A 27461-nucleotide genomic window follows, 5' to 3' on the forward strand; every position below is an offset into this window, starting at 1 on the left:
AAAACGTAATGCTCTCTGCTAATGAAATGAACTGTGCATTTCTCTCTGGCGCATGCACTATGCGAAGATCGTGCGGCATCGTCAACTCCATCTTTATTAATAAACAATTAAAATGTCTCCTTGCTATATTTGTTCTTTGTGACAGCTCTTTGTGACTGCTACCCTTATTAGGCTAAAGAGTTAAGTTACAAGTTACAAGCTCACCACCGCATCAAAAACATGATTGCGTGATAAAAACATGAAAAATACTACCTAAACATAGCCTAACTGTTTAGAAAAAAAAAAAAACACAGAACGAAGCCTAATGCGCATACGTCCATCTCTTTTGTTTGAAATGGAAAAAATATAGCTGCTAGACCTATCTAAAAAATAAAGGTTCGACTATCAGTCGACTACGGCAAAATCTAACGAATCAGATTCGACTATGAAAATCCTTAGTCGAAAACAGCCCTACTTGCACCCTTCAGCCCCATGTTGTTCGCCAGCACGGCAGCTGGGTGCAGTTCAAGGACCCGGTCATTCACCTTCTCACGCATCCCTGGCCGTCTCGTAAGCCCCTTTCACACAGCTAATGGTGATCCCGGGAAATTGCCGGCAAATTGCCAGAACGCCTTCTGTGTGAACGCAAACACGACCTGGGATTGATTCTGGGATTGATCCCAAGTTGGGGACCTAGTAACATTGCCGGAATCAGCCCCGGAACGGGCGCTGTGTGAACAAAAGCCAGGACCAATGCCGTAAATGGTGTGTCATAGTGATGACACTCGTGCCATCGTGCGACTCTGTTGCTCTAGAAGAAAGTTTGTGTTCGTCATCAACAAAGAAAGGACGAACAAATACCTGCAAACTGGAGCGAAACAGAGACCAGGAGCTCCTCACTATCTGTACTGAAGCTGAGATCGTTCACCAGCTTTGTGGAACGGTATGCGCGTTTACATGTTTTCGGCGCGTCCCTTATACGTCTCATCCTGACGTCATGCGTCTTCCCGGGATTTTTACGGGTTGTGTGTGAACGCACTCACAGATCCCGGCAAATCACTGGCAGTGTAAATGAACCGAAATCAAACAATTCCGGGACTAATGCTGGGTCATATTATCCGTGTATTTTCTGGAATCTCTGTGTGAAAGGGGCTGTAGAGACAGGTAAGTGTCATGTATCACACTCAGACCCTGCTTAGGGGGGTCCACTATACACTATCTGAGGCCCCGTCCACACTACTGCGTTTTCGTTTAAAAACTGAGACCTTTTGCTACGTTTGCACCTCCCGTCCACACTAAAACGGGAAAAACGAAGACCTAAAACGGAGAAGTTTAGAAACGCTGCAGCTGCGTTTTGCGTTTTGAATATCCGGAGGGCGTTTTAGTGTGGACGAGACAAAACGGACAACTTCAGAAACGCTGACGCAGAGGCTGACGCTTGGCTCTATGATTGGGTGTTATCCGTCATGACGTATCCTTCCCTGATTCGTCATTCACTGTTTACACCGGCGCGCACATGCCCAATGTTGGTGAATGGTCACGTGATCCGCGTTTTCAGTCGTTTTAATGTGGACGGAGATCGTTTCTAATACGCAGACAAAACGCTGGTGTGGACGGAGATTGTATTTGTTTTAATTATCCATTTTTAAACGAAAACGCAGTAGTGTGGACGGGGCCTGAGGGGCCATGCACAAAGGGTGCTTTAATAGAGGCCTGGGCAACCTCCGACTGCATTGGCATCTGTGCCTTGAGGTTTTGCAGTTCCCCTCGCTTTGAGCCATCGTTCCTCAGCGAGCTGGTACTGGTCTGATCGTGACCGTTGTGCTATGCTTCCCTCGCATCTCACAAAAAGCAACGTGTGCGTGTATCCACTTCCGTATTTGCTAAAAACATCATGTAGATTCAGTTATAAAAAGTGCGAACCCTGAAGAACATCCAGTGCTTAAATTTAGTTATATTTGAATTGCTTATAATTATTTTAGATTTGCTTCACCTTAATAACAAGAGTAGTGCTAAAATTGAAAAAGCTTCATACATTGTCTTAAATAATACAGACTTGAACAGGGATGAATTTAAGCAATAGTGAAAACATAGAAGAAGAAGTTTAATGAGTCAACAGGATGCAGTGAAGTGCTTACAGAAGAAAGTTTATCACTTAACCAAAACAGCTAACAAGCATTTCAAATGCAAATAACTTCTTCCTGGTGACAACTTTAACTCTAAACACAAACAAATGCGTTAAGAGTAAAAAAAAAGAGTAGCATAAATAAATTCTTCCATGCAGCGAATATTTATTTAAGCATTAGAAACAACAGTGTTTTAAGCAACTAGAGTGTGTAATGATAAATGAACAATTTAGTTAATCATTCAACGGATGACAGACAAAGATAAACCCAGTAAAAGAGATTCATCTGAAAGGTACATTTATTCTACAGTATGACTCAAGTAAATAAATATGAATATATATTCATATTTAATTATGTTTGAATTGATGATATGTCATAATGGCATCACTGTGAATTCAAAAATGATTGGCCAAACAATAGCCTTTAGGTCTTAATAAAATGTATGATGTCTGAAATAAAATAATTCATTATATTATTGAACAACGCTTGTCTTTCTGATCTCCCCCTTTTTTTTTCTCTACGTATGTTAAAATGTACAGCCATGTTCTAAAATGTTTGGAATTTTGTAATATGTAGAAAACTGTATAAATAAAGCGAATGGGAAAAAATATTGAATAATAACTATGAATTATTCAATGAATTACATATGAATTTTACATTACTCTATGAATTACAAAATAATTACATTTTAAAATAATAACATGAGTAATAGCATGTTTGGCTCAACATGTAGGTCAACAAATCGCTCATTAACAAATAGACCAGAACAAAAAAAACTTTGATATTAAACATAGATCACATATTCAAGAGACAAAAAAATAGATCCGTTAACCTCAAAACTAAATCTCACAAATGGATATGATTAAGAGCATAGCCATTCATTTAGTGTTGAGATGATATGTGGATGGGGTTATCTTACCCTACTGTATATCTAACGAATAATTCCGTTTTATCAAATATTTAAATACTTTGTCGAATTTTTGGCCTCTTGATTGCATCATTCAAAGTCAAATGTTCTCTACAGTCTATATGCAATATTATTATGTTTTGACCCTGTCAGGGATCCTCATTATCCCATGCTTATGTCTTCCAGCCAGAGAACGTATTAATAGAGCAAACGTCAACCCAGCCTCTAGTCAAACTGACGGACTTCGGTGACGCGGCACATCTCTCCAACATCCCTCACATCCACCCTCTGCTGGGCAGCCCAGAGTTCTCGTCCCCCGAGCTGGTGTTGGGTGAGCCAGCGGCTCTGACCTCTGACCTCTGGAGTCTAGGAGTGCTGGCGTACGTCATGCTCAGCGGGGCGTCCCCGTTCCTGGACGAGAGCGTCGAGGAAACCTGCCTCAACATCTGCCGCCTCGACTTCAGCTTCCCGGAGGAATACTTCCGCGGCGTGAGTCAGGCGGCGCGGGACTTCATATGCGCTTTACTCCAAGGAGAGCCTTGCAGACGTCCCACTGCGCAGGTTTGTCTACGCGAAGAGCCATGGCTGAAGCCCAACATGGCCTCCGCCGCAACTCGCCTCGACACTTCCAGACTCATCTCTTTCATAGAGCGGAGGAAGCATCAGAACGACCTGCGACCCGTCGCCGCTTTCCGAGCATTCCTGCGTAGCCGCCTACTCAGCCAGACCTGAGAGAAACTTAGAGGGGGAATACAACAATAGGATACGGTGAAAGTCTGTTGAAAATATAGATCCTAAATCGGAAATATGCTGAAATCTCATCCTCGTTTTAGAGTCATTGTGAAATGGTTCTGGGTCTCTGTTACTGTAACTGCTGCTGACAAATCTCTGAAGTCCCCTTTCCCACAGTTCCAACATTCATTTCGCCTACTTTTAAGCTCTTTGTTTGAGCGACACTCACAAGAAGAAGAAAAAAAAAGTGATTTAAAAAGGGGGCATGACTTTTTTTTTAAAGGTTGAAAGGTGTTCGGACAGTACCATCTGGTTGTTTCAGAGGAGTACTGTCATTTGAATAGCTTACATTTTGTATAAACCATGTAAAGAAGCACAGTAAAGATGATATCTTTATGCTGAACGTTTTGGAGGGGGGGGAAATGCTTATTTAAAGGGAAATAAAATCGGTGTTCATCTCAAGTTTCATGTTTGATAAGCATACAGTCATTTTGGAAATCAATCATAACACATGAAACACCTTTTAACAGCTGCAACTCTTTCAGACAAGAGGAGTAAAAGATAAGCTTTTGGTTTCGATCAGCCTTATGTTGTAAATAAACTGGACCTGCCTTCATTCATGTTTGTTTGCGTTCTCATTGGCTGATGATGACCTTCAACTGACCAGTTAGAATACAAGCTGGAAAACCGCAGAAGGCAGGAAGTGCCAGTCAGCAGAGCAAATGTGCACTCTTTGTGATTTGTTGAAATGTGCAATGTTGGGGCTTTTACATTTTGCAGCTATTTATTACGATTAGTGTAAAATCGACATGTGTCGGCCACTGGGAGTTGAGATATGCTTCTGTGGCTCTTTTGCTGAGTTCTCGGTGTTCAGTATTATTTTGTAAGCGTAAGCCTCGTCGGTGAAAATCATTTGTGTATTTGTCACTTTTGTTATGAATGTTATTATTTTTCATCGTTATACCAAAGTTAATCCTCATGTACCTAAATGCTTCTTCTCCCTGTTTGGTGGTTATGATTTGTAACAAAACGTTATGAATGCAATTCTGACTCCTAGAGCAGGAGTTTACATGTATTGATTGTTAAATTTATTTATTGTGTCTTGTTCGGTTTTGGTTAATCGAATTTAAGTTAGTAGTGCTTCATATGGTCAGATTAGTAGGATTTTTTTTTATTTCCATATCTGCTCATAGCAGCAGTAGTCTGTTGATATAAGGTTGCATGACTAAACGATAATAATAATTATTATTTGTTCTCAGTTCACTTTGTTTTAAATAGGATGAGATGATTTGTTCCCATGTACTATATCTGTTGTACAGGGAGAAGGTACCAAGTTGTGGGTTAAAGTTTAAGATTACAGTGGAATAATTACTCCAAATAGCAACTCTTATTGCTAAAACCTATTTGCAGTTATTTTATTGCTGAATATATTAAGGAGGTATGAAAAAAATGCTGGGACAGGAATGTTAGTATGACTTTTCATGTTTTATTTAAGTTAGTTTCTCATGATGTATAGATGTACAGACACCATAAAGACCTGGACGTAGCGACACCCTGTTTTTTACATAACGTCAGTTTGAATGTTTTTGACTCGATGTTAATTTTTGCATGTATATTTCTTTGTACAGAAACCATACATGTTTGCACATTCTGTGCTGTACATAAGTTACTTTACCCTCAGTTATTTTTGAGATTAAACATCTGAAACATTTTATTTGTACGACTAGTCTCAAATGTCTTCGTTTAAGATTGGCTACTCATTTGTTTGTGTGTGTGGGTGTGGGGGTAGGGGTATTACACAACAGCAATTGCCGTACAGTAGGCTATAAGTAAGAAGTCATTTAAAATGATTCATATTTTTACATATTTCCTGTCAATCTCTCTTGAGGCCTATCTCTCTTGAGTGACTGAGGAAATATAGGTGTGAAAGCTGCATCTGCAGGTGCAGATCTTGGTGAGATTCCACAGATAATGACAAATTAAACCTCCCCTTATCTTATCGTGGAGATCTCAGTGTGTGTGCAGCAACTGTAAACGCGTCATAATAAAATGTTTTTTATTTTTTTTTATTTTTTTGCCGAACGAAAACAATCTCAAAAATTCATGCACACACATTGATTTTATTACATTTATTTAACCAGATACATATAAAATATATTTGCACTGTCATTTTTTGGTTACACTTTTGATTTTAATGGGTCGTAATTACATATTTAAGTACTTAGTAATATTAAGCAACTACGTGGGGTTAGGGTAGGATCGGATTTGGTTGAAGGTTAGTTGTAATTATGCATAATTTGTCGTTATTACTATGGTAAGTACAAGTAACAAGTGTTACCCACTTTTTTCTGCAATTGTGTGCATATGTTTTTTTTTTGTTTTTTTTTGTTTTGTTTTTTTATGGCTAAATAATAAATTGCATGGTATACTTGAAGCCTACTTTTAAAACTCATTTATCCACAGGAACATATTTTCAAAATATTAATAAAATTATGTCAAGTTAGGATATTAATATGTGTGCATGTGTGTGAAAAATGAAGAAAAATGATGCCTTCACCAAAAACGTTCGTGACTTTTTTCACGGCTGTTTTTTTTACACTTGCCGCTTCTGTGGTTGTTTGTCTGATTGTGTGACTATAACTGCTTTGTTTTTTAAGAGGTGTGGGAAGTTTGATGTCAAGTATAAACTGTGGCTAATGTTCCTCTGCAGGCACGCACACATCATTAGCCTACGATCTGTTCCTCTTATGAAACACAAATGTAAGTGCCTCGAACGGCTTTCAAACTTTTGACTTTTATGTAAAAATGCTTCCATTTGGTGCCCCAGCCCATGCTTTAAAGTGTAAGATGACCGCTCGAATAAAATGAAATGATCTTTATCTTTCACGTATTGAAACTTCAAATCCAAACTTGAGTAGGCCTAGGTTTTGAAGAAGAAAAAAAACCCTCTCGCGCAGCTTTCTAAGAAATCATAAACATAGTTTCCGTGACTCATTTTTGTCTTTTCATAATTGTCATTTAAGAAATAAGATGTCTGTTGACACTGAAGGGGTTTTTAAGATGTGTATGAGTTAAAAGAAGGTCTTCGAGTTTATAGCCTACCACCAGGAGGCGACCTTTGACTACCAACACCTGAGCTGTATCTGTTTAGCCTATCTGTAACCCAATGTGACGTTGTGTCAGTGTATAAATGATAAATATTTGTGGTTTGTAACTGTGGTTATGATTTGATCAGATAACCTAATGAATCGCTGATGTATTAGCTAAGATAATGTACAACGTTTTCGGTTCTTCTCTGTATAAGTGCAGCCTTTGATGCGACGCAGAAACATATGGGCATTATTGAATTCATTGTGTTGCGTAGAATTCTTCACCTCTTTTCAGTCAGTATTTGAAAGGTAGGCCTACGTGTTTTTTGTCATCTTAATGCATCTTATTTAGCATATTTTGCATTTGCATTTTATTTTACAAAATAGCCTAAAGGGATGTAGCCTACTTAAAAAAATGTTTTATAAAGTAAAATAAAAAAAATATATATATTTTAATTTGTTTGACTTGACATGGACTTCTAAACTAAAAAAAAAGTTGGCTAGTGCATATAGATTTTTAGCAATATTTGGACTTGAAGTTTCAAAATCATTATGTTATCAAGTGGAAATAAGACTTGTCTGTGACAAGAAAAGGACAAATCACTCAAGCAAACTTCCTGATTTGTCTTGTACAGAAATAATCAAAAATCTCATTTCCCAAGAGAGTATATTTGCAAAATCATGTGCATATAAAATAATTGCATTAGTATTTATATAAAATATAAAATTATTTCCAGCTTATTAGTACACTTCAAATATGGTTCAGTAATGTAGTATTTTATATTATTCAGTATTTTGTTCATATTTTATTTTAACACAATGTTATTTTAAATGAATACATTTAACAATAAACAGAACTGTTAATAATTGTCAAATTAACTAAAGTTAATTTCTAAACTAAATTTTAAAAATTAACAAATTAACTTTTTTTTTTTTTTGTGATGTGCATGTGTGGCATATGCCATATATGACATATGGGCTTTTGGGGCGGCAGTTGATATAAATTAAGTGTTATATGTGGGCATACCAAGACACATTCCTATCAACTGTATTGTTGAATCGGCTAAATAAATCTTTGACTTGACTAAAGAAAGCAATGTCTAAACATAAATGCATAAATACATATTATATAATATATAGTGAAATATTATAGTGTAGAAACACTTTTTATTGCCTACAATATATAGATCTTCTGAACCAAAACAGTAGATCAAAAATCAAAATGCAAACATTTGAGGACCATAGATCTACTGATGATTGTTGTTCATTTTCAACTAATATATGTATATTTCATCGACACAAAACAGTATATATTCAATGTGGGAATCAGGTTTGCTAACATACTGTGTATTGTGAAATTGCCAATGAAATTTAAAATTATTTTAACTTAAGTTGTTGGCTTCATCAACTTCCAACCTGCTTTATCATAGAAGTCCTAAAGGAGGCGACACCTGCATAATCACAAACACTACAGAGCTTAGTGACTGAAAATTGACTGACTTGCAGTTCAACTGCAGAAAAAAAATTCCCTTTGCAGAATAAAGAGTGTAGTAGGGAGTATTAAGAAAGCAAAACATGACCTTATAGTTCCTCTGTCTTAAAATACATAATATTTCTTCACATAGCCTTAATGTATTTTGGAAACATGCATATAATCCTGGTTCTGGGTGTTGATTTGTCGATGCTGTATCGATAAAATCCAAAATATTGTTACAGCTTTGACCTGTTGATCATATCAATGTGCAGCTCCCATAACGGATCTTGATTTTTATCTCATATCAACATTCTGTTATGTTAAGAAACGTATATTTGACTTCAAACAGATGTCCAACATGTTTTTCCGCAGTTTCCGAATGCAGCTTATGCAGTGTTTTTATGTTTTTGTGTGCAAATCATACAATTATGTATGATCTATTATTTACAACTAGTTTAGTTGTATTTAAAATTAAAGACTGTTTTGTTTTGTTACATGGATTCTCCTGCATCGTGCAATTGTTACTGCAACCCAATTGTGACTGATTTGTGACTTGTAAAATTATCACTCTGCAATGTGAGCCAGATATACAGCATACATCTAATGGTGTTTATTCTTACAGAATACAGTCCATCAAGTTACAGTATTCGTAATTGAAAAAGCCAGTAAGAGTAAAATATACGTACTGTTTGCATGTCTAGATACTCACCTAAAGGATTATTCAAGCTTTGTGACATGGTGCCCATAAAGGGATGGACATGGTCAGAAACAATGCTCAGGTAGGACGTGGCATTGAAGCGATGCCCATTTGGCACTAAGGGGCCTAAAGTCAAGAAAACATCCCCCACACCATTACACCACCACCACCAGCCTGCACAGTGATAACATAACAATGATGCATCCATGTTCTCATTCTGTCTATGCCAAATTCTGACTCTACCATCTGAATGTCTGAACAGAAATTGAAACTCATCAGACCAGGCAACATTTTTCCAGTCTTCAACTGTCCAATTTTGGTGAGCTCTTGCAAATATTAGCCTCTTTTTTTCATTTGTAGTGGAGATGAGTGGTAGGTCTTCTGCTGTTGTAGCCCATCCGCCTCAAGGTTGTGCGTGTTGTGGTTTCTCAAATGCTTTGCTGCATACCTCGGTTGTAACAAGTGGTTACTTCAGTCAAAGTTGCTCTTCTATCAGCTTGAATCAGTCGGCCTATTCTCTGACCTCTAGAATAAACAAGGCATTTTTGCCAACAGGATACTGGATGTTTTTCCCTTTTCACACCATTCTTTGTAAACCCTAGAAATGGTTGTGCGTGAAAATCCCAGTAACTGTGTAGATTGTGAAATACTCAGGCCGGGCCGTCTGGCACCAACAACCATGCCATGCTCAAAATTGCTTAAATCACATTTCTTTCCCAATCTGACATTCAGTTTGGAGTTCAGGAGATTGTCGTTCAATGAAAAATTGAACAGGTGTTCCTATTAATCCTTTAGGTGAGTGTATATGTCAAATCAAAAATACATAAAGTTGCTAGTAAACATCAAAAAGGCATACCATGTTCAAAACCTCTCCTATAGGAGAGGTATATATAGACCATTTCACAAGATGTAAACAACACTGGTCCCGTTTCAGTTTGTAACAGTTTTCTTTATTTCACATGCAAAGAAAACATCTTGAAGGTGTTTGTTTAACTTTTTGATTCAGTTTTAAATGTTCTGTTGGTTGTATTTTATCCCAGCTTTTATGTAGTGTTAAAAACTGAAACAGGAAGTGCTTCTGGACCAGTGTTTACATCTTGTGAAATGGTCTATAGAACCCTATATATACATCATATATAGAACCCTATATATGTAGCATAAACCTCTCCTATGCTATATATATAGGGTTCTATATATGTAGCATAGGGTTCTTTACTCAACTGCAAAGGACCTTTTATGCAAAAAAATGATGATAATGACAAGAAAAGAACCCTTTTGGCACAAAGGTTCTTTATAGGCTATTATTCATTCATATATTACATTATTCTGCAACATTTTATAGTTGTAATTAAATTATTGTTTATTAAACTGTTGTGGTAACTTATTCTCACATTTTAATCATGCTGATTTTTGGAGGAGAAAAACTGAAATGGCACTCCTCGTGTGATATTGATTAATTACATTTTTTAACCCCCATATCTTGAATTTTGTGATCATTCACATGCATTGCATTTTAGGGGTTCCAAATACGTAGCGCTTTAGAACCTTTTAAGGTTCTATATAGAACCTTTTCTTCTAAGAGTGTTGGGAAGCAGAATTTAAACAGTCTCTCAGTAGATGTACTGGAAGGGAAAGATTTTAAAGTAAATCCTTATTAGAATATTATTAGAATACATATTAATTTTTTATTTTTTTTTTATTTTTTTTTTAATTTTTTTTTTGCCTGTTTTTTTGCCTTACTCCAATTAACCCGTTTAATCCCAAATTTTTTTCTCTTACAATTTGAGTACATACATTTTACTTAGACCTCTCTAACATTTAACATTTTACAAGTGAGTGAAATATTAGGTATACTCGGTCACAAAAATGACCGGTGGGAGTCAGAATTCGTAAAAATTCTTCAATTAGACCAATTTACACAACACATTCCAAGACATCCAATACCTCGTTTTGTCATGTCGTGAAAGAGGCTTAGTGGGGTGAAAAGGTTGTCATGTACAAAGTTACACCCTGGGGGTCATGTACAGTATGTCTAATTTATAAACACAACACTTTTTGTTTTTGCCCACATTTTTTATAGCCTGGCTGCGCCCTCCTACGCACTTCCGCTCAATTTCATTTTAAATGAAATGAACTAGAGTCTGGTTGAACCAGGCTACATTTTTTATGCACTGAACTCAAATATCTAAGACTTTTTCAATGTACACAAAAGGCCTATTTCTCTCAAGTACTGTTCACAAATTTGTCTAAATCTGTGTAAATTTGTCTAAATCTGTGTAAGTGAGCACTTCTCCTTTGCCGAGATAATCCGTCCACGTCACAGGTGTGGCATACCTTCAGTGTAGGATTAACAGCCAAAACCTATAAAAGGCAGGAGGTGTAGCAGCGTGACCTAACACAAATAACTGTTCACTGAAGCGTGAGCAAGGAGGAATTTAAATACACAGTGCCCAGACAGAACATAGTGTCGACCCAGATCTGGCCAACATTTGGGCCGTGTGGAATCCACGTGTACCAGATGTGGGCCGGATCTAGGTCAACACTACACTCTAAAAAATGCTGGGTTGTTTTAACCCAATTTTGGGTCAAATATGGACAAACCCGAAATGTTGGGTTAAAAATGTAATGTAAAAATTTAACCCAACGGCTGGGTTAGTCCATATTTGACCCAAAGTTGGGTTAAAACAACCCAGCATTTTTTAGAGTGTATGCAGCTGTCTGGGATGAATTAAACCACTTTGTTTTCCAAATCCAAATGCCGACTTCTCGTGAAGAGGTCGAACAATTTGTTATGGTGGAGGTGTTGTATTGTACATCCGAGACAATGTTCCATCATATTCTTTAACCTGTTCCAGACCATCTAGAATGTCTGTGGGTGAAGGTGAGATCTTTGAGACTTCCACTGCATATACTGTATGTGCTGTTACTGTGTGTGTGTGGTGTATTCACCGCCACAGTTACCACATCAGTCTGAAATCATTGAACGTCTATAATTCCCTCATTTGACTTCTTTCGTACTATGTACCCAGACATTGGACTTGTTGTCCTTGGAGAAGTCAACCATCTCAGAGTCCATGATATCTGGCGAGATAGTAAACTCTGTCATCCGTGACAGGAAGTAAATAAGGCAACCTGTACCAATGAAAACAAAACAACAATACCTTTTATAATACTATACTGAAATTGATAGTTCTCTATGAAAAAAAAATAAATCCTCGATCTTTTTGCTCCACGTCGTCAAGAGATTTGGTCTTCAAGTCTCTGAATGAGAGGCTGCTCAAAGCAGAGCCAATGGGTGGAGCTTGACAGCCAGCTCCGCCTCTTATGATGTAATGAGTGGTGTTTAAAGGTCTAGCCACACCCTAATTAACCTTTGAAGATACAACTGTCCTCATTTTCCTCACAAGTAGATATCTAACTAATGATGGGTTGTATTAGATCAGGGATGGGCAACTTTGGTCCTGGAGGGCCACTGCCCTACACAGAGTTTAGCTTCAACCAAAAGCTAATCAAGGCCTTCAGGATTAATAGAAAGTTACAGACAGGTGATTTTTTTTCAGGGTTGGAGCTAAACTCCGAGGACCGAAGTTGCCCATCCCTGTATTAGATGAATCTCAACAGATTTTTTTTTTAATGCTAGAGATGTATGTGTTCATGAAGGTTCACGTCAGCTCAGGAGTTTCTAAATCTCTCATAGAAACTGTTTGTAATTTCCAATGTAAATGTCATAGCCGTTGTGTTTGAGAACTAATCGTGTGCACACTTTTACCTGTATTGTCCTTAACTCTTGAGAGCAAACTTTCCAGACTTGCACAGAGCAAAAACACTAAGTTCAGGTTTCATTATGGTAGTGGGGATAGTCCCTCAGAAGGTTTCAGTGAGTTATTACGAATGTACTGGGAAGGAGTGATGTCTGTCACATGATGTTTTGACTGGCTAGTAATGGCCTAATCACTTGAACTGGTCAGATATGAGAATGCTGGATTTATTTTCATTAGAAGGGTCTCACTGGGGATATTAGACTGAATCATAATGATCTTTGTGTTGACAATCTGTGTAGTCTATATGTTAAATCTGCTCATAGCATCACATGCACAGTTTGAATCATGTGTTTGTGGAGGAGTAGTGGCTGGGGTCTGTGGTTAAGCCTATGACCCAGTTTCATACGACTCATGCAGCTCTGGACGTCTTTTACTATAGAAGACACAATTTATATGTTTTGTGAATAGTGCAAGTACATCAAGTGCAGTTATTTTGCTTCACAAAGTTGCCCATTGCATCACTATCACTCATAGCATTATTTTTAATAACTCATCACAAAGCTTACGTTCTTTATTGTGACTAATTGGTAGTCCACGTTGTACAGATTTCGCTTTGAACATAAATGTCTGAATGTCCCATGTCTAAATTGTTTTAACATTTACTCTAGCAAATACATTACAGAAGAGATTATTTTACTTTTCTTTCTTGTGATCATAAATAGATGGATTAAACATTTAGAACTGGTTAATTTTATGAGTTGCTTAGTTTTAGATGTTGTATAAACGACATTTATTCAAAAAGTAAAATATTTTCAAATTCCTCATAACTTCCATTTAAGTTCAACAGAATCCAGTTCTATGCCAGTCTAGTGATTGTTAGATATTTATATTTTGAACAAATGCTGAAGTTACAGGTATTTGTTGTCCCCTCACAGACATAATACATATTATGGCAAAAAAAAAAAAAAAAAAAAAAAAAAAAAAAAACATTTTTAAATACTAATTACAGGAACTCACTGCATAAGGTTTAATTTGTTATCATTAGTTAACTAACATTACAAATACTTAAAAATCATGTATTTATTAACTAACAAAGGTGAATGAATAATGTAACAAATGCATTGCTTGTTGTTAATATTATGTAATGCATTATTGACATTATGGGACCGTATTGTAAAGAGTATTGTAAACAGACATTGTTGCTGTTCTCACCAGTGTAAAATGATCACTCTGCAATGACACACACTTACTGTACATACATCTTTATTGAAGGTATTTATTGTTTCAAAATATAGTTCATCTACACTCTAAAAAATGCTGGGTTGTTTTAACCCAACTTTGGGTCAAATATGGACTAACCCAGCCGTTGGGTTAAATTTTTACATTACATTTTTAACCCAACATTTCGGGTTTGTCCATATTTGACCCAAAATTGGGTTAAAACAACCCAGCATTTTTTAGAGTGTAATTACAATATTAGTAAACAACTGTAACAGTCAAATATATGTACACTCTAAAAAATGCTGGGTTGTTTTAACCCAATTTTGGGTCAAATATGGACAAACCCAAAATGCTGGGTTAAAAATGTAATGTAAAAATTTAACCCAACGGCTGGGTTAGTCCATATTTGACCCAAAGTTGGGTTAAAACAACCCAGCATTTTTTAGAGTGTATACATATTTACTTGTAAAATGTAAAAGTTGCATGAAAACCACTAAAAATAAGAATAAAAACAAGATGAAAAAAAATATGAAACATTTACAAAATATGCACAAATAACATTATGAGCCTTGTGTATGACATTGTATGTAAAGATTGGGAAAAGTGTCCCAATCAACATGAATTCACCAATGAGACTGAACTCTTGCAATGTGTGGTCAATCAATCACATCAAGCCTGAGTGTTATGTTTCTGGCCGGTTTGAGTAATGAAACCTTGATTTGCATCTCATGGAACTGCACACTCTAAAAAATGCTGGGTTGTTTTAACCCAACTTTGGGTCAAAAATGGACAAACCCAGCCATTGGGTTAATTTTTTTAATGACATTTTTAACCCAACGTTTGAGATTGTCCATATTTGGGTTAAAACAACTCAGCATTTTATAGAGTGATCCTTTTAATGTGAGCTGGCTTCTATATTCTGTTCAATTTTGGAAATAACAACAAACAAAGCTGAATTGTATCTGTCAGTAGATGTACTGGAATCATGTGCATGGAAACATGTTTCTCATCCCAGTAAATCCTTATTAGATATTTGGTTTTATTTGGCCTATACACCAATTGTTTTCGCTCACACCGCAGTGGATCTCTCATCCACACTAGTGGTCTGTGAATAAACAGATCCTGTGGCCTGCATAATATAACTCTTCATGAATTGCAATCTATTGAAGGGTGTCTTGTACAGGAGTCTTAAAAGATGCCTCCTAAATTTCTCTCCCACAAACACATAAAGCATTGGATTGATGCAGCTGTGTGAGTAAGCCAAAACTTCTGTGATCTGAAGACTTAGACGGATGGCCTTGCTTTTGGGACAAGAAAGAAGGATCAATTCTTTTAGCTCTAAAGCTTTCACAAAAGCTGCAATATTGTATGGCGCCCAACAGCAGAAGAAGACCACCATCACCACAATGACTAGACGCATGGCCTGCCTCCTGGACGAGCGAATTGTCAGAAGTCTCTTCAAAATCAGTGAGTAACAAAATCCAATCACAATAAGTGGGAGAATTAAACCCATGACATTCATTTTAAAGATACCAATAATCCTGTATGAACGATTGGAAATGTTCTCAGTGGTTGGATACGATGTACAATAAGTATGATTATTATTGTTTGTGGTTTTGAGGAACTTCAACTCAGGAAAGGATGCACAAACAGCAACAATCCATATGACCACACTGGCTAAGATCCCATATGTCCTTGTTCGGACTCTCAAGGCAAACACAGCATGAACTACAGCTAAGTATCGATCAACACTCATAAGTACAATGAAGAATATCCCACTGTAGAATCCAATGTGGTAGACACTGAGGACCATAATGCACATACCATCTCCAAAGATCCACTGGTCTCTGGCAGAGTGTGCCAGGAAGGGAAGAGAGGAGACCAGCAGCAGGTCGGCTATAGCCAGGTTCAGGAGACAGATGTCGGTCATGCTTCTCAGCTTCACGCCCATCAAGACCACCCAGACTACCAGTATGTTACCCAGAAATCCCACCACAAAAAACAGAAAGTATAACACAGGGAGGAAGGTACTTGCATAATCTCCATAAACACAGGAATATGCAGATGGATCAATCCCAAAACTGTAGTAATCAGAATAGTCAGGTGTTGTGGTAGCATATGGCTCTTCAGTCTGTTGTCCATCCAAACTTGAACAGGGGAAAAAAATACTATAAGCAAAGCAGAGATCCTCCTTTAATTGTGACTAATAAATGTGATATGACCTCACCTGGAAAATGCATGATAATTTAGATCAAGGGTGCTGTTGGTGACCATTCCTGTCCATGGAGGCTGTTCAGGGGTCCTGTTCATGACAAAGAGAAGAGGCAAATTAGACTTGTTCAGTTCAGTGTTGATTCGGTGATAGTATGTTCATTGAAGATCCATTTGCACTGACTGAAGTCTCTTCAGACACTGTATGAAGAATATATTGAATACACTATTATCTATTATCTATGAAGAATATACTGAATACACTATTAACTATTATCTTCTATACAGTTTGCTTAAAGGACAACTCAGGCGCAAAATGAACCTTTTGTCTAAGAACACGTGTGCCTACCGTTCTCTGAGATTTGTTTTCATGATAATCAAATGTTTTTTCTCTAAAAATTGCTTAGCGTATAACGCTAGAGCATAGGGTAACGAAAAATAAAAATCTCTAGTTATTAACAAGGCTCAAAATAGCCCCACACTAACACAGTAACATAATGAGGGTTCCTACAGTACATGCAAACCGAAGCATTGAGAACTTTGTAAGTGTACACGAAGTGGTCTGTCTTTATAAAATATCTTCTTAAAGAACGGTCTGTTCACTTACAAAGTTCTCAATGCTTCGGTTTGCATGTACTGTAGGAACCCTCATTATGTTACTGTGTTAGTGTGGGGCTATTTTGAGCCTTGTTAGTGGTATTAACTAGCGATTTTTACTTTTCATTAGTCTATGCCGTGTATATAGTGTTAAATGCTAGACAGTTTTTAGAGATTAAACTCTTTACATTCGATTATCATGAAAACAAATCTCAGAGAACGGTTGACTAGGTACCAATGTGTTATTAGTCCAAAGATTCATTTGCGCCGGAGTTGTCCTTTAATGAACTTTGCATTATTCACACTATTACTTAACTAAATGTGAACTAAACTGAGCTAAATATTGACACTTTTCTCTTTTTAGAGCAGCTTTACAGATGAAATGGGGTGGTGATGGCGCAGTGGATAAGACACATGCTTTTAGTGTGAGATACTCGGGTTCGAGTCCACTGTGAGACACCAATGTGTCCCTGAGCAAGACACTTAACCCCTAGTTGCTCCAGAGGCGTGCGACCTCTGTCACATATAGCAATTGTAAGTCGCTTTGGATATAGCGTCAGCTAAATGAATAAATATAAATGTAAATGTAATGAAATGAAATGTTATGAAATGTAATTTCAATGTAATGTAATGAAATTGCAACATTAATACTGTTTTATTATTATTATTATTATTACTACTGTGAATCTGCTTTGAAACAATCTCTTTTTTTGTATAAAGTCCTATATAAATAAATGTGATTTGACTTGGACAACACTCAATCAGGTATGACGCATTTGCTCTCAGTAGCCCCTTTTCCACCAAAGCATTTTGAGAGCCGGTTCAGAGCCGGTGCCTGCGCGCGAACCAATTCTTTGTGTTTCGACAGCCAAAGAACCGGTTCTCGGCCGGGAGAACTGGTTCCAAAGCGGCACCAACTCTTTGCTGGACTAGAACCGTTCTTTTACCACGTCATGCTTACGTCGGGGGCTGGGGGCGGGTTTAGATGTGTTCTAAACATCTTTTCTGACCATAATAAAGGATCGCAAAGCCAAGAGAATATTCGCAGAAACACGATGGAGTCCGCCTTTGTAATTGTTATGCTTGAAGTTGGCGCAAGCATTTCTATTTTTGTAATTTTTTTATTGAATACATTATAAGCAAAAAGAAAACAATATAGAACAAATAAATGGAAAGAAAAAAAGACACAAGACAGGGGTACATAACTTATCAGAAAAGATTACATATCAAACGTTTCTTTTCTGGCATTGCTTGTGGTTCTTGTGTTTTTCTTCTTACAGGTAAGATGGCTTCAATGGACTATGTGCACGTTAGCATATGCTAGTTCCGGCTGCGAAACCGATATGGGGTGTCTAGTTTCCGGTAGCCTGATGGACGACGTAGAGGATGTATGTTTCTCCAGATGTCTTGAACATTTGCAGAATATTACAGTCGATTATGTTCATCGACTGGCTAATGATTTTCCTCCAGCTCCCCAGAGCAAGAGAGAAGGGGTTTAAATATTACATTTCTCAGTATTTGCATCATTTTGAAGGGAACGTTAAGTCACAACATCCATGCTCAGACTGATCTCATGAAATTGCGTATGTATGACACGTATCACGTATTTTTGGCATGCTATCAACACGCATAATCTCTTTTCAGCGTGTTTATGAATACCGTTGACTTAACGTTATTATTGTATATATATATATATACACAGTGTATATATATATATATAGCATATGACCTACCTCAACCCCAACCTACCCGTCACTCCTACCATCCTAGGAAAAAATAAATATCGCTTCCCAGATGTAGATCTACATTTTGTTTTGTTTCGCTCGGACATTTGACGGCGTGTACATATGCGGTACACGTGGAATCACTCGGACATTAATGTTGCCATGCTACGTGCTCAAGCTATGCGATTTGGTAACTGTTCTCTCTATACATTATAAAATGCGAAATCATGCGTTAGAAAGTGCGTTTTCCAGAACAGTTTGTGTTGGCCATTGTTTTGTTTATGATGTTCAGAGGCTATGTTGTTGACAACCACTATCGTCATATAGATCAGTGTTGACAACCACTATACATGTCATACAGGGAGTAAAGGTATCCGACGTTGGTTCGTTCGTTATCAAGTTAGGCTGTTTAACACATATTAGGCTGTTCACACATATTTCTAAACAGGTCTCCTTTTCAAAATAGGTTCTAAACCCAGGGGCTTCTCCTGGTTAAAGGGTATAATATAATAAATAATTAGTAGCCTAAAAACTTCCTTCTAGTTGTCATGGATACGCAACGCTCCACTCTGTGAAGCGACTGCTTGGGTGCGGTGACAAAATGTGAAATATCGTTTACTTTTCACAATGCAGCAGCGCCTGGCTCCACCCAAATATGAGTGAAAACTGTGTTGGTTGACTTGACAATGAACAAACGAACATAGTTTCAGACAAATATATTTAGATAGCCGGTCCACTGATGTAGGATGTAAACAACGGCAACCGGAACCGAAGTACCCAACATCCGCCCTCAAGGCGGAAGTTAGCATTTTTCTCGTGCACATAGTCAATAACCATTCCAGCAGCTGATTGGTGGTTCAACGGCTGATTGGATCTTGGAACTCCTCCTACTCGTCAGTGGCTGCAGCTGGCTGGGCTCTTTAAAAAGCCTAGTTTTGGATCTGTTCACTCTCTGCTCTGGGCTTTGCACTTGGTTCCTGCTGTTAGTGTGGTTGGTAGCCCTTTTTGGGAAACCTTGTGGCTGGTAGATTACTTTATTGTTGTCTATTTGAGATTAGGATTGGAACATTTGACAATGTTTTTGATAATGTTGTAATCTGATTTGTTAGCTAGTAACACTAGCTTTGTGTTCCACTTTTGGAACTTGAACAGCAGGACTGAGTTTGTTGTTTGTGAAATATTATTACAGTTTTTTTTATTCGCTTTGGTACTATTTTATACTGTATACTGTATATTGCTGAAATGAAAATCTATAGGTTTACCAAATTATTAATTGATTAACCATTAAGATCTGTTGGATTAAATAATAGACAAAAGTATTAAACTGAACAAAAAGAGATGCAAATCAAATGTTTGATAGTAAGAGCTTTATGAAAGGCAGTTACTGTGAATGAAACAATAATGTAGATGAAACGCTTATTTTGTGTTGTGAAAAGGACACTTTGTGATTGTGTGAATTGTACTAACACAGTTGAAAACATGATGAAATGTTTGAAAAAAGTGCACTTTTGATGATCTGTTGTGATATTAGCACTAAGAGTTTTGAAAATGTACACCTTACTTGTGAAAATAGTACCAAAGCGAATAAAAAAAACTGTATTATTATTTGTGTTAACTTCTTTTTCTTGTTCTTTGTTTTATAGGGAGTTGGGGGAGTAGATTTAGAGCTACCTCGGGGTATACATCACCCGTAGGCATACTTCTCTGTCTATAAACACCAGTTAGACCTGGGCGGACCACCATCTGTAATTTTGGTTGGGGCGCCTTGATCGTGTGCCAGATAGGTGATGTGTATAATTAGTGTAGGTTAGTGGTGGGGTATTTTTTGTTTATTTCTTTTCTTTGGTTCGTCCAGCTCTCCCCTTTTCTCCCTTAAATTTGTTTATCATTTGCATTATTACCGTGACAAAAATAAAAACACAGTTTGTATGGTATTTGGAATTTGTCTCCTTTTCTTGCACCATGACTCCATTCCTCTTTTGCTGGCATTTGTGGGTCTGAGCAGAGGGTTATCAGGATACCCTCCCTTTTTGGGGGCTGGAACGTAACAAAAAGATTAAAAGACTTACATATTTCAATTGTTTTTAAACCCTTCTTGGTACACGAGTTGGAGATAATCCCAAAGTAATGTTACTTGCAAGCGTTTAGCTAAAACGTATGGCGACGTACACCGTGACGTAACGATGTCGTTCCCTGGGCGCTCTAGTTAGTGGAAAAACAAACAGGTTCTGAAGCAGTTCGCAAGTTGAACCAACTCCGAACCAACTTTGAACCAGCACCAGTTCCGAACCAGTTTTTTTTTTTGGTGGAAAAGGGGTAAGTCATGGCTTCTGTCCTGTGCTGCCCCGATAGAATGTCATGGCAATTCGTAACTATTTTACGTTTTTGGTGAATTGGTGGCTAATTCTAATTTTCTAACAATCGTATTATTCGTACAATTGACACACTTGACAATAACAGCAAAAAGTGGCTGAATTGGGACTTTCTGTCTGTAGATGTACTGGAAGGAAAATATTTTTCTCATCCATGTCAATCCTTATTGGATGTCCAACAAAGTTCTATGAAACTTCCGCCACAAATGAAGCCAACACTGGCAGAACCCATTGTCCATGTGATAAATGTCTTAACATGTATCTAATTTTCCAGGGGTTGGTGATGTCGCAGTGGATAAGACACATGCCTTTGGTGTGAGAGACCTAGGTTCAAATCCACTGTGAGATACCAATGTGTCCCTGAGCACGACTCTTAACCCCTAGTTGCTTCAGAGGCGTGCGATATATATAGCAATTGTCGCTTTGGATAAAAGTCGCTTTGGATAAAAGCGTCAGCTATGAGTAAATGTAAATGTAATAATTTTCCTTTTATGTGGTTTGGCCTATGTTTCATTCTCTCTACTAAACTATTTTGGTCTGAAACATGACTGGCATATTATGGGTAACCAAAATCATATGTGTAGCATGTTTAGTCTCTATAAAATCCAATCTTCGTCCCCCATTTGTTAATTTACATTACATTTTGCTAACTTTATGACGCATTAGTATTATGAGAATCTTGAAGATTTTGTTTCGTAAACACCCAATGAAATTGGGGGCATTTAATATTCAACAATATTATTGATCTGTGTTGTATTACTTTCATGTTATCACTGCTGCTTTGATACAATCTCTATTGTAAAAAGCACTATATAAATAATTGTGACTTGACTTGACTTGAAATTAAACATTAAACAGGGGACAAAAAATTCTCATTTTGGCTTCGCATTGGCTCAAGCACCTCCAGAGGGTGTGACATTTTCTCGCTTTAAAAATCAGTGATCATCAAGATCAGCTCTCTCTTAAGGTGATGATACACAGGACAACTTTTTGAGCAATGCTGCTGGGAAATGTTGCCATCAACGGGCAACCAGATGAGACACAGGGTCCATGACCGATCTAAATTATGCAGATGGAAATCTATTGCCCATTTTCAATGGGAAAGTGCCCAAGCAACAATCAGTCGCCAAGATTGCCCAGCAACATTGCTCAAATACTGAACATCAAACAATGCTATAACTTCTTGCTGTCCTGTATTCTGCTTCAGCTCTCTTTCCCTTGGTAAACTGTATTGTCCTACTTTAAAAACAAAACAAAACAAAAACAGTCAATATGACGTTTATAGAAAAAGACAATTTACTTTTCAAGATGTTTTCAACTCTATCTTTGAACCAATTCTATAGAATGGCCCATATATATATATATATATATATATATGTGTGTGTGTGTGTGTGTGTGTGTGTGTGTGACCACCATCACCACAATGACTAGACACATTGCCTGCCTAAATATGTGTCACACAGACACATACGCACACATATAGGCACACATTTATATTTCATTCAGGTGTGTCACACAAGAAAGAATGCACGTCATTATCTCCTCACTTGAGAACCACCTAATTGAGAGGGTTGGGCCGTTCACACCCATTCGCATATTGCCTTTCCAAACTAAAAAAAAAAAAAATGTTTTTCACAAATTAAACCAATCTGTTGTTTTATCTGAATGATAAAGCAGGATGATTTCATTTCATCAGATCATTTTGAAGCAAAAACATACATACATGTTGCTCACATATTATGGTAGCTCTGTTTGTGCTAAATAGAGTGTAATTTCACCTGTGCCATAATGTGTTTATAAGCAACTGAAAAAAGGACAAACGTTAGGGCATGTCAAAACATCTCAAGGACCCCAAAAACACCGTAGACCCTAGAGGGTTTTAACTGATCCAAATATTCATAATGAATTATAACTAGTTATGATTGATTAGTAAAATCTAACATTGTTCTTACTAAGAATTTTTTGTTAACTTTACTTAAAGTGCAATAATTTGTTGAACTTACTTAAAATTTCTTAGTAATCTGTACTGTTTGCATGTGTGCTTTCGTTACTCAGAAAAACCTTGTAAACATTACTTGACTGGTTTGAGTACCATTTTCAATTTGCTTTCGCTCATTTTCCAGTCATCTTGAGTGTTATTGTCAATACACCTAACTATTTTTGGAAGAACATCAAAATTCTTTAGTTGACTTGTTGATTTCCCTTTCTCACCATTATTGTGATTGATGTTCCCTTTGGTTGGGCACTTGGAACTTAATTTATATTATTGTTCTCTTCCAATTGTTTGCAGTGATGCAACTTGAAATCATAATTATTTGATTTCAAAGGAAATGAAGTAATTTATATATATATATATATATACAGTATATATATATATATATATATATATATATACAAACACACATACTTAAATTAATTAATAGATTATATATAACATAAATATATTTCATGTATAATAATGATCTTTTAACATTTTATTGCTAACGCTTATGGCATAAATCTTTAATTGGGTTGATATAATCCCTCTATATTTGTGACAATATCTTGCAATTTTGGTTGAGTCACACACAGACTTCAACATTCAGCATGCAAACCACAACAGTGGTTACATTTAAAAAAAATCATTTAATTAATTAGACATTACAATTTTATTTGCTGTCTCTTTTCAGTATAACCCCAATAACGATAGCAAATAAAATTGTAATAAAGCCAAAAATAGTAAAATAAAGCAATTAATTTATTCATGCCGCAATGCACTCTGGGAGTACACTTCCTCGGTTCACAGATACTGGAAAGTAAAAGATCAAGTATAGTATAGAAATTATTTTAAGTTACTGGAACTCTCTTGTAAGTGGTACACTACTAGGAATGCACTTGTTAGTACTACATATTATTCCTATTTCACTTTACTCAGTTTTTTGAGTGCAATCGGTTTGCATGCTTTTTTCAAGTAAGGTGTACTAATTAGATTTTACAGTGTATTTCATAGAGCTAGTTTGATATAGACGGATGGCCTTCCTGTTGGCACAGGAATCAGGTATCCATTATTTTAGCTCTAAAGCTTTCACAAAAGCTGCAACACTATATAAAGACCACCATCACCACAATGGCTAGACGCATGGCCTGCCTCCTGGAAGAGCGAACTGTCAGGAGTCTCTTCAGAATCAGTGAGTAACAAAATCCAATCACATTTTTTTTGTGTTTTTGAGGAACATCAACTCAGGAAAGGAAAGAATCCTTCTTGAAATATGACTAATAAATTTGATATGGCCTCACCTGGACAATGCTTGATCATTTAGATCAAGTGTGCTGTTGGTGACCATTCCTGTCCATGGAGGCTGTGCAGAGGTCCTGTTCATGACAAAGAGAAGAGGGAAAGAAACTTATACAGTGCAAATGGATCATACTGTACAATCATCAACTGAATCAACACTGAAACAAAAAAAGCAATCCAAAGCAAAAACAAACAAAAAAAGCATCCAAATTGTATTTAATTTCATTCACACTACTATTTAACTAAATGTGAACCAAACTGAGCTAAATAATGACACTTTTTTTTTTTTTTAGAACAGCTGAAATCCATTTCATAACTGTAGAACTTTGCAACATTAATACTGTTGTTTTTTTTATTATTATTGGGAATCTTTGAAACAATTTGATTTGTAAAAGGGGAAATGTGATTTGATTGGACAACACTCATCAGGTATATATGACACATTTGCTCTGACGCATTATATAACGTCAGGGCAATTCATATCTATTTTAGTGAATTGGTGGCTAATTAGTGAATTCATAAAATCTCATTTACTGTTTACATTTTTGAATGGGCTTCAGTGACGGGTCTGTTAGGTTGGGCCTACTTTTTTCTAACAATCACGTTTCGTACAATTGACACTGTACGAATTCAGCTTTTCGTAAAGAAATCTATTGGTTTAAAAACTGAATAACTTATATATACAAGACTGATTTCAATGTTATTTTTATGTTGTCTTTAAATTTGGAGATGAAGTTTGGTCTTACCTCAGTAAGGCAGCTGTATGATTCATAATCAGAGAACCGGAGGCGTTCTTACTGTATTAGACAAACAGGGTAACAGAAGTTAGCATAGTAATTCTGCAAATAGATCATCTTTAAGGCATTAGTACAACAAAATTAGCAAACTGATGAAATTGATATATTTACATTGTTTACATGATTTTTTTATTATTATTTTGGACAATCTTGAATGATGATATGAGCCGTTATGTCACAGTAGAATTAAATATAAATAAGCAGTAAGGTACTTTCCTCAATGGGTACACTTAATGAGATTCTGTGTGGTAAAATTGGTTGTATAATAAAGCAAACATGAAATAACAAAGAAACATTTTTGCGCTGGTTAATTTCTTTTTAGTTCTTTTTGGTATAAACAGTGGTATAAATGGTATAAAACGTACATAAATTAATATTATCCTTTTTAATAAATGCCATGAAAAAAACGAAATTGTTAGTAATGCTACATTACACTGTTAACAGTAGTATTAGTGTACTACTAATTATGTTCATAATTATCAAAAGAAGAACAAGAGAAAGAACATGATTAATATTCTGTCATCTTTCTTTGATAAGCACAATATATTAATATAAATCTATTTGTACAGAACATAAATATTTATTGAACTTAAATATACAATACATGGTAATATTTTATTTTACAGCTAAATAATTAAGAATTTATTTGTGTGTGTGTGTGTGAGTTAAAGCATCTTTACAAATAATATGCCTTAAAACCCGCAGTGAGCAACTAAAGGAGACAAGTGACAGGGGCAAGTTCACCTCTTCAGACAAATATAGACAAAGCACATTGAACATTGAACCAAATGGTAATAATAATAATGGATCATATAGACAAATTTGTTGTTTAATTAATTAAGGATATTTTCTAATTTGTATTTAATAGTTTTTATTTAATATATACATATTAATTTTAAAACTATTTTAATAAAAAAAAATGTATCCAACCACTTGAAATAATAAAGTATGAATGATTTATTATCGTAACGGAAGATTTCACATACCTACGAGCATTATGAGCATCGGTCTGAAGTGCAAACCACCTGTGACATTCAGGCTTATTCTGTGACTCTTTTTTTTTTCCAAAAGCTGGTTTACCAAACATAACGTGTGAAACCATAACCCCTTCCATTTCAAAAACTGATACAACAGGTGTTTGCAATGAAAGTGGGGGATAAGGCTCTCTAGGCATATTCAATAAATAAACATGCAGCTTACGTTTGTGCATACTATTTAAAAAAAGAGGTCAAATAAAAAAATGTGCTGCCAGGAATACTCACAAATGTGATAATTGGTGTTGCCCTCTGACCTTCCGAGCAAAGAAGGGAAGTTGAGATGAGCGATAAGATCGTATCATATGAGATCGATCAAAATAACATGATCTGTTATATATTTTTTTTTTCTCAGGGTATTGGTTTGTAACACTTCCTCTGTAGAGGTAAACTGGGGTATAGGGGCTTTGCAGAATGCAGGACTAGTTTCATATTGACTGCAATGGCAATGACCCGATTGGCTCCTGTCATGTTTTGTCTACAGTCTAGAGGAAATTACATCACAACTTGTCTTTTTTATGTGAAAACAGTGGTGCACCAATATAAACTTCATAGTGTTAATGGGTCAAAAAAGGAAAAAAAAATGATGCAAAAATCATATGGTGATAAACGGCCAGTAGAAAAAAATATATACTCAGCATTGCACAGGTAGTCAGGAAAGCTGAGCAATAGTGTTAGCATGTGGTTTTAAACACTCACACACCCCAACCACTTTAAAGTGTTGTAAAAACAGATGCCCAAACTGAGGCAACTTAACTTCTACATTAAGATGGCCTTTGGGGTTCTTCAAGTGATTTAGGGTTAAATAACATAAAGATTGTCTGCACCATCTGAATTAGTAACTAAACACTAAAACAGAAAATATGAAACTGAAGGAGGGAATGAAACTCTTTTGCGGGTTCTTGTTTACCTGGCAAGAGTTTAAAAAAAAAAAAATTCAGCACACTTTTCTGGTTCTACAGACAGTAGAACTTATAAACTCAAAAGTAACATATGTAAACGTTGAAATTTAAATGGTGCTTGCTCGTATGAACAAATTCACTGCCATGATGCTGGTGTTCGGGGTTCTGAGGGTTTTGTTAATATCACTAACCCCAAGTACGAGCAATAGTAATGGTAAAAGTGGTATTAGATAAATGGGTAACACTTTAAAATAATGGTCAGTAGTTAACAAGTAGCTATGCAGGAAGTAATAGGTAGTACTGCATTAACACCGAAGTTAATACTATTAACTAATATGGAAGCAATATTAACTAAGCATTAAGTAATAGGTAATTTAGTACAAAGGTAGTTCCTTGGTAGGTATTTGATTGTTACTAAAGAAATTTATCCTCATTGAGAACTACTTGTGAACTAAGAAATAATAACCAATTAATTACTAATCACAAAAGTAACATGTCTAAAAAGTGAACAATTGTGGGGGTTTTACGTGGTCATAACATTTCAGAAGCACGTGCCTCAAATGG

General features: G+C 36.3%; 2 protein-coding genes across 8 annotated transcripts in view; one reads left to right on the forward strand and one right to left on the reverse strand.

The window, feature by feature from the left end:
- The window catches only part of triob (trio Rho guanine nucleotide exchange factor b), a 219864-nt gene extending 214400 nt beyond the window's left edge, over positions 1-5464 (forward strand). For all 6 annotated transcript variants that reach the window (XM_089117483.1, XM_089117481.1, XM_089117482.1 and 3 more), the window contains one exon: positions 3199-5464. In XM_089117483.1, the coding sequence (XP_088973609.1) occupies positions 3199-3744 (546 nt within the window). In that variant the 3' untranslated portion in view covers positions 3745-5464. The remainder of the gene's footprint in view (positions 1-3198) is intronic.
- Positions 5465-14896: 9432 nt separating this feature from the next.
- Positions 14897-27400, reverse strand: ccr8.2 (C-C motif chemokine receptor 8.2). 2 transcript variants are annotated; one of them, XM_039669139.2, is made up of 5 exons: positions 26224-27400; positions 24911-24961; positions 24167-24241; positions 16214-16288; positions 14897-16133 (listed from the first exon to the last, which is right to left on the reverse strand). In XM_039669139.2, the coding sequence occupies exons 1-5, from the start codon at positions 26298-26300 to the stop codon at positions 15056-15058; spliced, it is 1356 nt and encodes a 451-aa protein (XP_039525073.2). In that variant the 5' UTR covers positions 26301-27400; the 3' UTR covers positions 14897-15055. The 2 variants fall into 2 exon arrangements, with proteins under 2 accessions (XP_039525073.2, XP_039525074.2); XM_039669140.2 differs by lacking the exon at positions 26224-27400 and adding an exon at positions 25948-25987.
- Positions 27401-27461: the final 61 nt, after the last annotated feature.

The sequence above is a fragment of the Pimephales promelas genome, chromosome 12 (genome assembly GCF_988280905.1).
Source record: "Pimephales promelas chromosome 12, fPimPro1.hap1.1, whole genome shotgun sequence".
Lineage (NCBI taxonomy): Eukaryota > Metazoa > Chordata > Actinopteri > Cypriniformes > Leuciscidae > Pimephales > Pimephales promelas.

Coding starts and splice junctions, on each gene's coding strand:
- ccr8.2 (XM_039669139.2), bottom strand. CDS start 26,300: ATGATACGATCTTATCGCTCATCTCAACTTCCCTTCTTTGCTCGGAAG. Junction 24,962..26,223: donor CAACACCAATTATCACATTT/GTGAGTATTCCT, acceptor TGTCTAATACAG/TAAGAACGCCTCCGGTTCTC. Junction 16,289..24,166: donor AATGATCAAGCATTGTCCAG/GTGAGGCCATAT, acceptor TGTCATGAACAG/GACCCCTGAACAGCCTCCAT.